Source organism: Acomys minous (genome assembly GCF_964271855.1).
Source record: "Acomys minous genome assembly, chromosome: 14".
Classification (NCBI taxonomy): Eukaryota; Metazoa; Chordata; class Mammalia; order Rodentia; family Muridae; genus Acomys; species Acomys minous.
In genome coordinates, this window is record NC_140496.1 from 23,319,240 (window position 1) to 23,335,325 (window position 16,086).

At 51.3% G+C, this 16,086-nt stretch overlaps 1 protein-coding gene across 6 annotated transcripts; it reads right to left on the reverse strand.

Moving 5' to 3' along the window:
• Positions 1–1,835: 1,835 nt before the first annotated feature.
• Positions 1,836–11,559, reverse strand: CA7 (carbonic anhydrase 7). 6 transcript variants are annotated; one of them, XM_084757887.1, is made up of 7 exons: positions 11,376–11,556; positions 8,693–8,890; positions 4,532–4,650; positions 4,053–4,148; positions 3,871–3,933; positions 3,175–3,330; positions 1,836–2,615 (listed from the first exon to the last, which is right to left on the reverse strand). In XM_084757887.1, the coding sequence occupies exons 1-7, from the start codon at positions 11,413–11,415 to the stop codon at positions 2,493–2,495; spliced, it is 795 nt and encodes a 264-aa protein (XP_084614013.1). In that variant the 5' UTR covers positions 11,416–11,556; the 3' UTR covers positions 1,836–2,492. The 6 variants fall into 6 exon arrangements, with proteins under 6 accessions (XP_084614013.1, XP_084614017.1, XP_084614015.1 ...); XM_084757891.1 differs by lacking the exon at positions 11,376–11,556 and adding an exon at positions 11,315–11,334; XM_084757889.1 differs by lacking the exon at positions 11,376–11,556 and adding an exon at positions 11,065–11,229.
• Between the last annotated feature and the right edge of the window lie 4,527 nt (positions 11,560–16,086).

Below are 16,086 nucleotides of genomic sequence, written 5' to 3' on the forward strand. Positions count from 1 at the left end.
GGTAGCCATGGCTGAGGGGCCTCCCCTGTCCTGCCCTCCCACCCTCACCCACTCTGGAGGCAGATATGCCCTGAGCTTGGGAACGGAGGTGTGACAGAGTGTCGTTGCTCTTTTTCTTTTTTTCTTTCCCTCCCTCTCTTCTTCCCTTTCTTCTTCCTCTCCCCTCTTCCTCTTTTTCCTTTCTCTCCTTCTCTCTTTTTTTTTTAAATAGCATTATGGATTGAGCCTAGGACCCATGCGTATTAGACAAGTGCTATATCTAAGCCACACTTCCAGCCTTCTTTCTGTTTTTTCAATTTTATTCTCATTTACTCTTTGGAAATTTCATACATGAATACAATGTTTCTTGCTCTCATCTGCCTCCTTCTCCCCCTGTCCAGCTCACTCCAGCTCTCCCCGGGACCCACCAAGCCATCTCACTCTAAACTTTATGTCATTATTAATAGCCCACTAAGTCCAGTGAACTTTGACTGTGTGTGATTGGATGTGGAGGCATACCAGCATACGAGCAACTGGTCGGTAACCACATCCCCAAAGGAAAATTACTTTCCCTCTCTGGTCAGCCAACAATTGTTTACAGCTTCCCAAGGAGGGATGGTGCTCTGGGGGGACCTGTCTTCTCCTCCCCAAGGAGGAATGGTCCTGAGTGGGGGGTGGGGAGGCCCCGTCTCCTCTTGATTTCCATTTGAGTGTTGCTGAGTTGCCAGGCTGCCTCTGAGCCTGCAGTCCAGGCAGGTCTTAAAGTCACTATTCTGCTTCAGTCTCTGTAGTTGTCACGACTACAGGCCCACACCACCAGCCTGGCAACCTCGCTTCTAGCCCTTCCAGAACTCAAAGCTAGAGACTCAAGGTCCAGAAGTACCCTGTGACCTGGAAGTGCCTCTCTAGTATAATAAAAATGAGAAGAGCTAGGGATATGACAAAGAGGTTACCTGTCATCAGCCTCTGCCAGCCCTGCTCTCAGCCAGCCTCTATGTACCCCTTAGCTGTCCCTCCCCAACTATGGCCAAGCTTGCACTGGTCACTACCCCGTGTCCCCCTCTATTCCCCAATCTCAGCACTGTATGCCTCTGTCCCTTTACTGTCTGCTGTGCCTTATTGGGGCCACAATGCCCACTGGGACTCTAAACCCAAATGTGAGCAGCCACAGGAGCTCCCTGGACCAGAACTGGGGCTGAGAGGAAAAGAACCTTAAGGGAACACTCACTGTCAGGTTTTTGTAAACATGAAGTTTAGAACTAGATTCTTAAAAAAGATTTATTTATTTTATTTATTGCATGAGTGCTTTATCTGCAGAAGAGGGTATCAGATTACATTACAGATGGTTGTGAGCCACCATGTGGTTGCTGAGGACTGAACTCAGGACCTCTGGAAGAGCAGGCGGCGCTCTTAACCACTGACCCATCTCTCTAGCCTCTAGAACTAGACTTTTTGTGCCATCTTAAATTTTCCTTCCAGGGCTGGTAAATATGGCTATCAACTCCTCTCAGGGTTCTGTCCTGCCCTCTCCCTGGGGCCAGTCTCTGGCCTCTTCTTCCTCACCAGTCCTCTGCTTTTCTCTGTCTCCCAGCTACTAGGCCACCACTTTCTCCCCTCGCTCTGTCCCATTTGCACATCTGGCCCTGCCCTTCCCTCCACCTCAAACTCCCTTCTGCCTTGGAACACTGACTAGAGTGACATTTCTTCACTCAAAGAGGGAGCAGCCCCTTCCTTCTGCTCCCACAGCTTCTGCCCAGTGCCTTCCTTGGCTCACTACCACCGCCACCCCCACCCCCACCCCACCCTTACCACCCAAAGCCTAGCACAGTACAGGACGGAACACAGGTACTCAGGTGGAAATTTGTTCCATGAATAAATGAGTTTATTTGTTAGTACATGAATGGACTGTTATGTAGGTGGCTTTGGTGGCTGGTTAGGAACAAAGGGAGATAGTATATAAGCTGTAGCCAGGGCCTGCCCGTGGCAGCAAACGGCTGGAGGAGGCCGCATCGCCTCCAGCATCTGGGTGCTATTTTAATGGCCTGGCAGTGAGGTGCATGTATGGCAGAGGCCTGCAGACGAGGTAATGCGGAGTGGGCAACTCTACCCACCTCTAATTATTGCTTGAGTCTTTATGGCAGAGACAGCTGCCTGCCACCGGGAGCTGAGTCTTGGCCATCACAGTGTGAGCTCCAGTTGGGGCTGCTGACACAGCCAGCAGGGAAGACGAGAGGACGTTCTAAGGGGCCTTTGGGTCTACGGGGAACAGAGGCAGCCCAGGAACTTGGACTCTGCTCAGTTCCTGTTCTTCCAGCCCCTCACCTCAGGGCAGCAGGAGGGTACCCTCTACTCAAGGGTTCCATCAAGAACCCTTCAATGTGGCCAAGGAGCAAGCCAGCTGAAGGAGGGCCTGGGGCAACCCCCGGGAGCGAGCCTCAGATGGTTTGGTGTCCGCTGACATGGAAGCCCTTGGGAAGATGGTGGCCCAGTGGCTGGCTGGGCAGGTGGGATGTTCAGGCCTGGAAGGATGCTTTGACCACTCGGCCCTTCAGAGGCTGAGGTGGCCGGAAGTTGTTCACCATATGGATCCTCTCATCGTCCTCTGAGGTGAAATGCAGGCTCCGAAATTTCTCCATCTTAAGACAAAAAGGACGATCAGGGCAGGGATGGGTGCTGCATGCTGCTCAGGAGGCGCTACCCCTGCCCTTTCTTTTCTTTTTTCGCGGGTTTCTCTATGTAGCCTTGGCTGTCCTGGACTCACTTTGTACACCAGGCTGGTCTCGAACTCACAAAGATCCACCTGCCTCTGCCTCCCAGAGCGCTGGGATGACGGGTGTGCGCCAGTCCTTTCTTTTCTGTGAGAGTCAGCCTGAGTTATCTGCTTCCTAATGGGTTCCCTGAACATGAAACTAGAAGGGCTTGTTCTAGTCTTGTCTAGCTGAGGCATTTGGGGCAAGTGCAACTTTCTGACTATAACATACTAAGAGTGATCCCAGGATCAGGCCACTTTCCTTCCTGCCACTGTTGGGTCTTAGGAACTAGCAACCAAGCTACCATTGGGTAAAGACCCTATGGTTTAGCAGTCAAAGACGGGAGGCAGATGGGAGGGCCCAGATCACATTTTGCTGGTTGGGAATCAGCCTGCCAGGCCTGAAATCTGAATGTTCTCACTCCTGGAACTCTAGGAGGACTCACCTGCCTCTCAGAGATTCTGATAGGCTCCCTGAGCACAATCCAAGTGACGCTCTCACTGAGCGGGGGCGTGGTCAGGGAGCCAGGATAGGTCCAGTAGTGCCGGCTGGTGGGCAGCAGGCACTTGGGGTTGAAGCAGCTGAATTGAGCCTTGGTGTCCTGGACAGGAGGAAGACCCAGAAATTAGCACAGGGCTCCTACCAAGATCAGCTCAGCAGCTTCCTTGCCCGTTGCTGTCAGCAGGACTTGGGCCTCTTCTTGACACGATGATGCAAATTGTGGGCAAATACCTATGACCCCCAGGTACTAGCTCCCAGCCAGGGCCAGGCCCTCTCGTTTGCGTACATGTAAAAGCTGTAGCCTCAGGGGGGCTCTCTGGTCATCGTGTCCATACCCTTGCCTTTGGATGCCCTCACTGGGGTGAGGTACTAGACCGCCATCCCTATGTCCAGATACTACCAGGTTGGATGCTAGGCACCCGTGGGGTCCTGATGAAGAAGGCCACGTTCATGGCCTGAGGAACCAACCCTCACCCTGGGCCTTAGCCAGGGGTGCCACCACAACGCAAACGCGAATGGAGCATTTCTTGAGCCAGTCTTATCCACCCTCTCTCCCTAGCCGTGCACTCCAGAGAGGAACAACAACCATACACGCACCTCCCACCCCCCTCCCCCACCCACCCCCACCCACCCATCTCACCTTAAATCGGACCATGTAGAGTGCATCGGTCAGGCGGTTCATGCTCGGGTGCTCATCTCCTGTCTGTCGGGAAGAAGACAGGATGAGCTCCTCCGCCGCCCCACCCCAAATCCCTTTCATCCCAAGACTAAGGGTACATGAGCCTCCCATGCTCTTTCCAGCCCTGGGGAGCCACCACCCACCTCCAGGAAGACACCAACCACAGCCAGGCCATCAGGGGCTGCAGCCGCCTCCCCAAAAGTGCTGTACTTCTTGGCATTCCAGTGAACCAGATGTAGCTGGAGAGGCAAGAACAAGCCAGACCGGGCTGGGGCTGAGTGTCTCCCGGAAACAGCATGGGCATGAAATCAGTCTCCCCTTGTTCCCTATGTGAGAGATGGGGCTCTAAGCCCCCTAATCTCAGGATCCTAGGGAGCCCTGGAGAACCACAGGTAGCCCCCATCCCATTCTGGGTCCTTCCTAAACTCAAGGATGCACAGTTCAGGCGTGTGGACGGCATGCAGATGGGGAAGGGGGTCATCAGTCCCAAAGGCCCTGGGTGCTCCCAGACATGTTCTCCAGAGCCCTTGGCCCAGGCATCCTTAAGCACCACCCCCACCCCCACTGTCCCATACACCCTCTTTCCCAAGGCAGCAGACAGATGCAGTGGAAAAGATCTCACCTCACTAGGGAAGGACTTGCCATCCACCGTGTGCTCCGAGCCCACGTCGTGCTTCTTGCCCCAGTGGAAGTGGAGCTGCTTGAGACGATAGGGCCCTTCCAGGGGGCCCCCAGTCACCACTGTGGGTAGAAGTGGGGTGTAGCAGTCCACATGGGAGGGCATCCAACTTGGTGAGTGGCAATGCCAGGACCCAGGCAGTCCAGGGAGGGACTGTGTGTGTGTATGCACATGTGCGCGTGGTGTTGGGGATCAAACCACCCCAGACTTTATGCATGTAAGACAATCACTTTATTGATGAGCTACTTCCCCAACCAAAGGCTCAATAATTTATATATCTATCTGGCCACCTTGGGGATTGAACTTAGGGCCTCGAATATTCAACTGAGCTATATGTCTGACCCTTTTGGACTCTTGGGGTCTTTTTTTTTTTTTTTTTTTGGTTGGTTGGTTGGTTGTTTTGTTTTTTATGGGTTTTTTTGTTTTGTTTTTTGTTTTTGTAGTTGTTGTTTTTTCCACAGACAGGGTTTCTCTGTGTTATCTTGGCTGTTCTGGCCTCACTTTGTAGACCAGGATGGCTTTGAACTCACAGAGATCCACCTACCTCTGCCTCCCAAGTGCTGGGATTAAAGGTGTGCACCACCGCGCCCGGCTCAGACTCTTGTTAAGGTAGGGTCTTGCTAAATTGCTAGGCTTACTTTAAACTTATTCTCCTGCATTAGCCTCCAGAGTAGTTAAGATTACAGGCCTAAACTACCAAACCTGGCAAAAGACCATATTTTTCATATGAAAAACTTGTAGGATAGGCCATGGGTCTGTGCCATCAATCCCGACAGTCTGGGTCAAGGATCGGGAGTTGAGGAGCCTGTTCTGATAGAACAGGGCTTTGCTCACACTCCCTGCTCCCCCTAACAGTAAGTGTCCCATTTCTGGGGCTCTGACCCAAGGCTGCATTGGAACAATTTTTTCAGTTACCTTAGTAGTTCAGAAGAGACAGAATTTGGTTTTGGATCAATTTTATCTTGTTTTTATTACTTATTTCTTTATTATTTTTATCATTATTTTTGTTTTGTTTTCTGAGACAAGGTTTCTCTGTAACCTTGGCTTTCCTAGACTTGCTTTGTAGACCAGGCTGGCCTTGAACTCACAGACATCTGCCTGTCTCTGCCTCCAAGTGCTGGGATTAAAGGAGTATGTCACCAAGTCTGGCTGTACCTATTTCATAAAGGAAGAAACTGGAGCAAGATCACAGAAGAAGGTGCTGAGCTACAGCGCAAACCCACAGCTTGCCTTCTGTGTCCCAAACCCCTATCTACCAACCAGGCTGCGTTGCTTCCCTACAACCTGGGGCCCCACCAGAACATGACCTTGTCTTAGACCAGGAGGCCAATTCCTGAGACTCCTATCTTCCCAGACAGTCTTGGGGGCCTCCCAGGGCTATTCCCTGTACAAACAGCCTCTTTAGAGGGCCCCGGCCAGGCTGATTTAGTAACTTTCTCACCTTGATAGCTGATGATCTAGGGCTACACATGAGGCCTCTTGGGACTGATAGAATTTCCACCTGAAAGAGATCTGTTGGTGGAGAGGCCCTAGCTAGGCCCGAATGTGAGCTCCTGGATCAAGTGACAACTCTAAGCTCAGAGTTCCACCAGGCCCCTTCACGATAGGTGACCAGGGCAAAGTCCAGAGGCCCATCTCGGCCTTGTATCAGAAGCAGGCTACCCAGGGCCATAGTACAGGGATCAGGACCTGAGCTTGGTGGCTCTGCACAGAACGTTAGCCTATTCTGTGGTCAGGCGACTTCTGGATCCATCTGCAAGGGTTTCCACCTGTCTAAGCTTACCTCTCCTCGAGCCCTACAGGATGGCTCCAGAGGACTGCCTCCTTCTCCTTTCTATCAGTGGTTCTCAACCTTAATAATGCTGAGGCCCTTTAATACAATTCCTCATGTTGTGGTGACCCACAACTATAAAATTATTTTTGTTGCTACTTCATAGCTGAAATTTTGCTACTATTATAAATCGTGGTATAAATATCTGTGTTTTCTGATGGTCTTAGGGTCATTCGATCCACAGTTCCAAAGGGGTCGATGCCCACAGGTTGAGAATAGCTGCTTTATATGGCTGCAGATGCCACGCTTCTCCCTGTGTGCTCTCTATGTATCTTGTGCTCTGTGGGTGAGCTCTGGAGGAACCTACAAAGGTGGTAGCAGAGCCCCATCTGTCTTCCTCTTACCACTGGACCCCTGGCTCCTCGGGCCTGGCAGGGAAGTGGAGCCTGAGCTGGGCGTCTAGTGTGAATCCTCAGACCAGTTATCCAAGTAATCAACGAAGACTGTTCCCTAGGGCCTCTGCCTCAGAATTTGCCTTGGAAATTTGGACTTTGGTTTGAGTTGAACCTTTGAAGGCTCTGGGGCTTGTTCAAACGGACAAGCATGCAAACTGCTCCTCGGTAAACTGTCACCCAGGACCATCTAGGGTTGCTTTCCCAAGGCTCTGGGTAAAAAAGACCTTTCTTAGAATTCAAAACTAGATAATACATTATCTCTCTTTCCCAAGGCTCTGCTAGGCTGACTTCTTTGAGAAGAACTATAGCTGAATCTTTTCCCCTTTCTTTACTGTTCTACCAGGGAACTCAGGGCTAAGAAACTAACATCATCTCCTTATGAAAGGCAGGGCTTTCTTTTCTCTTGATTTTTCTCTTTGACAGCTGAGCTCTCTTGAGTGCTTTCACTGAGTAGTGGGGTGAGGAAGAGTTAAAAAAAGAATTGAGCTGGGCGTGGTGGCGCACACCTTTAATCCCAGCCCTTGGGGAGGTAGAGGCTAGCGGATCACTGTGAGTTCGAGGCCAGCCTGGTCTACAAAGTGAGTCCAGGACAGCCAAGGCTACACAGAGAAACCCTGTCTCGAAAACAAGAGAGAGAGAGTGTGTGTGTTTATCTTGGAAACCTGGACTCTGGTCCTAAGGCAATGCCACAGCTTCCTGCAGGCCTCTCTCTGGTCCATGATGGTGAGGACCTTGAAGGGCATGGATAAGTTGGGCAGACCTATGAAGCTGCATCAGTCATGATCCACCTCACAAACTGCTTCTTCATACGCTGTCATCTAGATCCCCTGTCCGTGTCTGGGGCTCTGGGTGAAGACTTTTCCTAGGGTCATTATGAAGGGGTGCTTTTGTTCCTGGGGCCCTGCGAGGCTTTCTCTTCTCTGCGGAAAGAATAGGAGTTTTTGAGCATTCATTTGACAGGGTGGGGGTGAGGGTCAGTAACCCAGGCTGGCCTCAAACTCACTATGTAGCCAAGGCTAACCTTGAACGTCTATCTTCCTGCCTCCAGCTCTAATACGAGTTCTGAGATTACAGATGTGTACCACTGCGATGCTGGGCCTCAAAACCAAGGCCTTGAGCATTCTAAGCAAGTCCTGTACCAACTGAGCTGTATCCCCATCCCCAGATGGATTGACCCAGGGCCTTGAGCATGCTGGGTAAGTGTTCTACCACTGAGCCTCAGCCACGGTAATGGGTTCTTGGGAAGACTAAATAAGAGGTTGCCAGAATTCTTTCTGTTTGTTTTGTTTGAGACAGGGTTTCTCTGTGTAGCCCTGGCTGAAATTCACTCTGTAGTAGACCAAGCTGCCCTCCAACTTGGAAGACCTGCCTGCCTCTGCCTCCTGAGGGCTGGGCTTAAAGGCATGTATCACCACCACCCAACTGAGGCTGCCTGAATTCTAGAATGTACTTGGGTACCTCAGTCCCCCTCTCCTCTTCTGTTGGGGACCTGGCTTGATCGCAGGGAAGAGGCCTTGGCCCTAGGCCACAGGCAGTTCAGTGAGAGGCTAAGAGTGAAAACAAACCTGAATTGAAGCTCCTTGAGAAAGGGAAGGAAGGAGGAAGGAAGGAAGGGCGTTAGCATTTCCTGAGCATCTGTTTTATGCAGGACTACAAACATTGTTTCAGTTATCTTTCACTGCCCCCTCTTACGACCCTGGAGACTAGATCCTATTGCTCCCTTTTAGGCGATGAGAGACTGAGGTCCAGGCCTTACCACAGCTGGTGGGAGGTAGAGATTCGCTTCCCTACCACAGCAAACTGTCCCTCCTAAGACTGTCCCACCCACAGTGAGAGACCGAAGGGAATTGGTTCCAGGTTTTGCCAGAGGCCACTTACCAGTTTTGTCATCACTGTCATTGAAGTCCACCTGGACAGAGTGGCCATTGTTGGTGATGCTGAGGGACATGCAGGCTTCATAGAAAAGCTCTAATGGCTGCAGGCTGGGCGAGTACACAGCCTGGCTGGATATGATATTGATGGGTGACTGGCGGTCTCCCTGGGCAATGGGATACAGCTTGTGCCAGTTTGAAGGGCCTATAGGTAGAGAAGGGTCAAGGACTCAGGCCAGCCAAGCCGTGGGGGACACAACCCCTGACTCCTAATCCCAGCTCTGTCACTTCTTGATTCACTCTCCATCATCTTGTCTGGGAAACAGCCTCCCCAGTCCTCCTATTCCATTCCCCAGTAGGGATTAAAGTCCCAGAGAAGCACTGTAGGGCAGGGAATATCACCCAGCCATAGGCTCAGAGGTGGTACCCAAGCCCCAGCAAACACTCAGGGAGGCCCTTGGGCATCTGAAGCTGCTCTACTCTACCTGACCCTGTCAGGAATTTAGCCTCTTCCTGTACCCCGAGGAACTCAGTGCAAACTTGGCACTTGAAATAATACTAAGTTGCACCAACCTGGCTTTGGTTAGGGTTCGGGTTAGGGGATGTGTTTTCTCCTCACAATCACAACTGTATGAGGTATAAACCAGCATGATACTCATGTCATAGATGAGAAACAGAGTCCATCATGCACGTTCACACATGCCCATGTGCACCAATATAAATGCATAGCATGTGTATCGACTGCTTCTACCTGTCTTCCCCAAACGTGTGCTAACAGGTCCATATAGATCTTCCTATGTACATACATACACGCATGACTATACAGTGACCTGGGCTCACCAGACCAAGAAGATCCAAGCTCCCACAGCAACCCCCCTTAGGCCTGCTGATTACATCCGACACATACACATATGCAGCCTCACACATTAAACACCTTCTATTGGAATCCCAATGAAGGGATCACAGCAGAACACATACCCATGCACACATATACCCAAGAATGCATGTATGTACACACACACACACACACACACCTGCATGCACACCCACAGGCACCCACCACCTGCCTCCTAGAAGCTCCATCTGCAGTGGGGAGGCTCAGCATCTCTCTGGGGAACATCCTGAGATGCAGTCTATTTTTAGAGCTACAGCCTGCTGGTGCTTCTCCCCCCCCCCCCCCTTTTTTTGGCTTCTTAAGTTTTCCCGAGAAAACAGCAGCAGGTGCCGTGCCGACAGAGCTGTGTCCCCAATGGATGACTCAGAATGGTGGCCCAGCCTCACTGGGTTATTTTTGAAGCCCTGTGAGCGCTGCTGTATTTGGGCACCTCTGTCCTCTCCTTTTCCTGAGCTGGACCGCCCAGGTCTGACTGGGTGAGGGGTAGGTCCCTGAAGAGAACAAGGTGTTCAGGATGCTCCAGGCACAGAGCTAGAGGACAGGGCTAGCAGGAAGGTTAGGAGCGGGGCGCTGGGACTACGGGGGCGGCGGGGGCAGGGCGACACATAAAAGCGGATCCAGTGCATAGGGGGCGGGGAGCGGGGGGGGCGGAAGAGAAGAGATGGTCTTTTATCAACCTGGCTTTTCGCTGCCTCTATCTCTGCCTGTCTCTGTCACCTTCTTTTATCCTGAACGTCTCTGTCCAGTTTCGTATGTCCAAAGCAGAGGTTGCCCTTCCAAACCATGGTCCTTTGTATTTGGGGGACCCAGAAAGGACAGAAACTGCAGCAACTACGGGATTCCCTCTGGTCAATTGTAACTTCCTACCACAGACAATAAATTAATAGCCCAGGACGTTCACTCGCTCTCACAAAGAGACTATCCCTGGGAAAAGCGGGACTGTAGGATTAGCACCCTCTCTGGCACCTGCTCCCCACTCCACTTGCCCTGCCTGGGTTCCCCTCCTGACAGTCCGGATCCTTCTCCTGGAAATGGAGAAGCCATCCCTTGCCCCCACATCCTATCTCTTCTTGGGAAGAAACACACCCTAAGGGAGCTGACCTGCCCCAGACCCACACTCAAACTGTCTGGCTCACCAGCTTTTTTCATTCTCTGACTGCCTGGAAACTGAGGCAGAATGGAGGAGCGGTCCTCCTGGCCAGATCCAGTTCTCATGGCCCCACTCACTTGGGAGGTGCTGAAACACTGCCGGGTATAGACACCCAGACGTTCGCGTGTGTCCCCAAGTGCCCTCCCTCTTTCCTCGCGTACCAGCCTGCACCGCAGCTCGGACACACGCCACCGGGGAAACTCTCTCGCGGGGACACGGAGCTCAGCTCCCGGGAGGTCCCCGCATACCCGCTGTGAGCGCTCCTCGTAATGACACCCGCGCGTGGCGCTGCGACGCGGCCACCCCTCCTCCCGCCCCCGTCGCCCTAAGCCACCTGCAAGCGCTGCGTACGCCGGGGGGAGAAAGAGTGCGGGGCCGGGTAGGAGCCAGCTCTGCAGTCCCGCGCTGCGCGGAGGCGGCGGCAGGACACGCTCAGCCACCCTGTGGTTCGCGGGCGGGCCCGGGGCGCAGAGAGGACTTTGCGCCCGGGTCAGAGGAAGCAAGGCAGGGGTCAGGTTCTGGGGACTGCACAAGAGAGAGGTCCGGGTGGGTTCTGGAGCGTGGGGCTTGCGGGTTCCGAAAACCTGATCAGATGCGCGGGTCGCAGTGAGTCCAGCTAGGTGAGAACCAGGGGTCTGCGCCTACCATCGTCCTGGCCGTAGCCCCAACAGTGGTGACCGGTCATGCCGCTGCTGTCTCCGCGGCCGCGCACCTGCCGGATCCGCTCCGTCCGCTCGCTCCTGTCTGCGGCTCCGGCCCGGCTTGCTGCGGTTGGAGCAGCCTCTTAAAGTGGCGGCGGGCGGGAGGAGCGGTTCCCCAGGGACCCGCCCCCACCCCCCAACAGTGCAAGAGAGGCTGGTCCTGCCCTGCCCCCACCCTCCCGCTGGCCGGTGAAGTCCCAAGTCGAGGTAGGAGGTCATGGAGAGATAAGCCTATTCTCATCTCTTATCCGCTCTAGGTCTCCTTCCTTCTTTTTGCCAGCACGTGTATGAACTCTGGGACAAGAGATACCTGTTCGTGCTGAGGTCTACAGGACTTCATGGCACATCTTCCCCCCCCCCCCCCAGGCTTGACCCTGAGCAGTCAGTACCATCACTGAGGACCTTGATATTGGGTCACCAAGTCTCCTGGGGTGGAAACGAATGTTACACTGCCCACCAAGTGTCCGGGAACTGAAGCTTAGCCTGTTTTCCAGATGCTGTGGTGGGTGGCTGGGTCAAACTTTGGGTCCTCCTGTGATATAGCCACCTCTACAAGTCACAGTGCTTATACAGCTGTCTTAGAGTATGGGACGGTGTGGGGAGGCGGCAGGGAAAGGGGGACAACAGGCATTCCTTCCCAGTTTGTCTTTTTTAAGAAGCTATGAGGACAAGGGGGTCCTGTGGATATGAGGGTCGGGGCACCTTGGAGTAGGTGTGGGGAGGAGGCATAGGGTTGCCCATCTTCAAACCTTTGGCCCAAGTGCAATTAGAGCCCTGCAGCAGAAGTAGAAAGGCCTGGGAGGAAGCCAGACCCACTGAAGACATTGGATAGAATTAAGTACGAAGTCCTACCTCCCAACCTCCCTCTTATTCTCTGTAGCCTCCCCCAACACCCTTCAGGGGCTTTCTGCTAATTTTTCTAAAGCCTGTTCTTTTGTGCCTCTCCCTAACCATCAATGCACCCGCTGGGCACCTAGGCCCACCCCTTTGTAATGGAGGTACGTTAATACCTGCCCCGGGCCCCGCGGTTTCCCCATCCACCAGCCCTGGTCCTTGCTGTGCCTCCTCCTGGTATGTCTTCTGTCTTCCACCCACTGGCTCCAGTAGGCCCAATCTGATTCATCTCAGCATGTGGCCTTGTGCCAGGGATAGGGCTCCTTTCTGGCGAGGCCTCAGCAGGCAGTTTGAAGAAGATAAACAGTTGAGTGGATTGGAAGGACAAATAGTGGCACCCAGGGCCCTGTGCCTGAGAAGAGCTGATGGACTGTTTGGAGGATCTCTCTACTGGTCAGACATTAGTCAGGGCCTACTATTTTAGCTTCTGCTCTTGGTTGACCTGTGTGCCATCTACCTGGCCCCCCTGTGTGCCTGACTCTGTCTCAATTACTTCCTCCAGTTCCCCAGATAAAGACAAAGGACGGATAGCTAGTCCCTGCGGCTGACCTCAGTGTTTCACTTGTCTGTGTAAATTCACCCTGTTTTGACCCAAGAGCAGGAAGGGGCTCTCAATACAGATCTGACCTTAAGGTAGGGGTAGAAGACTTATGTTCCATATATGGGGGCCTGGTCCCCAAGATCAGCAACCATAGAGATTCCAACAATGTTTGTTTGTTTGTTTGAGACAGTTTCTCTTTGTAGCCCTGGATGTCCTGGAACTGGCTCTGTAGACCAGGCTAGACCTGAACTCAGAGCTCCACCTACCTCTGCCTCCTGAGTGCTGGGATTAAACACATGCACCATCACACCTGTCAATTCTAGTATTATTGAAGCTCTAGATCCTTCAAGTCAGAAATACCACAAGACAGTGGCCTTCAAAGGAGGTATAAAGTCCTGTCTCCTAGAGTGAACCAGATACCCGGCTCCGTAAGAGCTGCAACGCCCTTCAGGATCTTTGGATGGTACAGATTCCATTGACTGTTCCTATGCACAGAACTGAGGCCTTTTCTATATGCATTTGTAATGTTTAAAGAATAAAATTGGGTGGCTGGGTGGCTCAGCAGTGCTTGCAGAGGACCTAGGTTTGGTTCCCAGCCCCCACACGGTAGCTCACAACCCTCTCTAACTCACATTCCAGGGGAGCTGACATCCTCTTCTGACCCTTACATGCACCAGGCATGCAAGTGTGTATATACACACACACTTGGAGACAAAATGCGCATACATAGAATATGAAAATGAAGTGAAATAAAATAGTCTTTAAAAAATAAATTTGGGGATGGGGGTCTGGAGGCAAAATACTCATACACATAATATGAAAATGAAGTGAAATAAAATAGTTAAAAAAAATAAAATTGGGGGTGGGGGATTGGAGGAATAAGTCAGCTCTTAAGAACACTTGTGGCTTTTTTTTCCCCCACCTTAGCCCATCCACTTGTGGCTCTTCCAAAGAACCCAGGTTCAATACCTTACACCCACATGGTGGGATCACAAGAGTCTACAACCCCAATTCCAAGTGACCTGACACTCTCTTAAATTATTTATTTATTGTATATGAGTACTTTATCTGCAGAAGAGGGCACCAGATCACATTATAGATGGTTGTGAGCCACCATGTGGTTGCTGGGAATTGAACTCAGGACCTCTGGAAGAGCAGGCAGTGCTCTTAACCACTGAGCCATCTCTCCAGCCCGATCTGACACTGTCTTAAGGGTTCCTCAGGCACCAGACATGCAAGTGGTGCACAGACATACAGGCAGGCAAAGCACCCGTACACATAAAAATGATGTTAAAAATAAAGAATAAAACTTGAGTTCTTCACATTGATGTACATCCAGTATCACTTGCACAGTTTCCCTGGAGAGATTTATATCCCACTTTACAGATGAGGATAGCAAGGCTCAGAGAGCTTGAATGATGAGCCAAAAGAGCACAGCGAGTGACAGAGCAAAGACAAAGACGCAGGCTGGTGGGTTTCTCACTCGTGCCCTTTAGAATCACAGCAAGGGGAGGACGTGGATTTGGCATTTGTTTCTCATTTGTATAGATATATGCAAGGAGTTAAGGAAAGCAAGGGAGAGTGTTGTGCAGATTCCAGGGAGGAGACCGGAGATGGGAAGGGTAGGGAAGAATCAAAATGCAGGCGAACGAGCTCTTTATAAACTAGTCCTTTCCGCTTAAAAGGGTTAGAGCACACACAGTGCATTACAACAAGTGGAAGAGCCAATGCTCCCCCCACCCCCACCCCCACGGCCATTTCCAATAACTTCCCCCTAGTGCTGGGAAGTATAGAGATCCAATGACCTGTGCCCTTTCAAGTGAAGCCCTAGTCGCCCCAGCGGCCCTGGAGGCCCACTCAGGTCAACTTGGGGGAGACTGTCCCCCCCCCCCCATTCAGATACCTCCAGTTTTCAGTTACATGCTCTCATTAAAGTTCAATTGATTTCTCTGCTTGAGAGTTTACTCTTTGTCTCAAAGGCATCAGGGCTTCTGGCTTTCACTATTTATGGTGCAGGGGGATAACGGGTGGTGGAATGTGAGAAAGGGGTGAAGGAAGAGGGTGTGAGCAGCTTGCAAAGCCCTGCCTCACTTATCACACAACCTTGGACAGGTTTCACTTCCTTTCTCCAAAGTACAGTGTTTTTGCTCTAGAAGGGTGGGGGGGTATGGCTGTTGCCCTGACCTTGCCCATCTTTTAGGGATCTCTGTCAACATACATTGAGACAACAGACAGACATTCGGTGCTGCAACCAACACTTCTTGCTGTGTGTAGGGCTTGTGGGTCAGGCTTGAATTCTTACTTTTAGTACTAAAAAGAATTTCTCTACCAAGAAGAGACTTGATACCCTATGAGCATATACAGGGGGAAGAGGTCCCCCTCAGTCACAGTCATAGGGGAGGGGAGTAAGGGGAAAATGGGAGGGAGGGAGGAATGGGAGGATACAAGGGATGGGATAACAATTGAGATGTAATATGAATAAATTAATAAAATATATTAAAAATAGAATTTCTTAGATTTAATTCCTAGCAACACACACACACATACACGGGCACGTGCACACACATGTGCCTGCACAAATACTACATACAGTCCCACTTCAAGTTTGAATGTGTATAGATATGGTGCGAAGTAACGAGCCTGAATTGTAGACATATATAGACCAGATAGATGCTGTTCACACTCCCAGGATCACTGGCTGTGTGACCTGGACCAAATAGACCTCTTTGAGTCTGAATTTGCATTTTCTTTATTTATTAATCTATAAAGTAGGAATAGAGAGCCTAGTAGGCCAAAGGATGGTCAGATGCGATAGATGTTAATTATGTCTTCTGGTACCCAGCATACAATTCTCTCTTCCTACGGTTTCTATCCTTTCCCCCTTTGCTTAGTTTGTTGGGCACATTAAAAACCCCAAACACTTCTTTTTCAAATTATAGACTACATCTCCACCACAGAAACTTTGTTAGAATCAGGGAAGTACATGTACAAAAATTTATTTATTTACTTATTTATTTTTGGCCTTTGAGACAGGAGCTTCTCTTTGTAGCTCTGGAACTCACTCTATAGACAAGGCTGGCCTTGAACTCAGAGATCTACCTGCCTCCACCTCAGGATTAAAGGCATGTACAACCACTGCCCAGCTTTGTGTGTGTGTAGTTGTGTGTGTAGTTGTGTATACGAGGAAGGAGAGACCTGACTTCTGAAAGTTATACTTTGA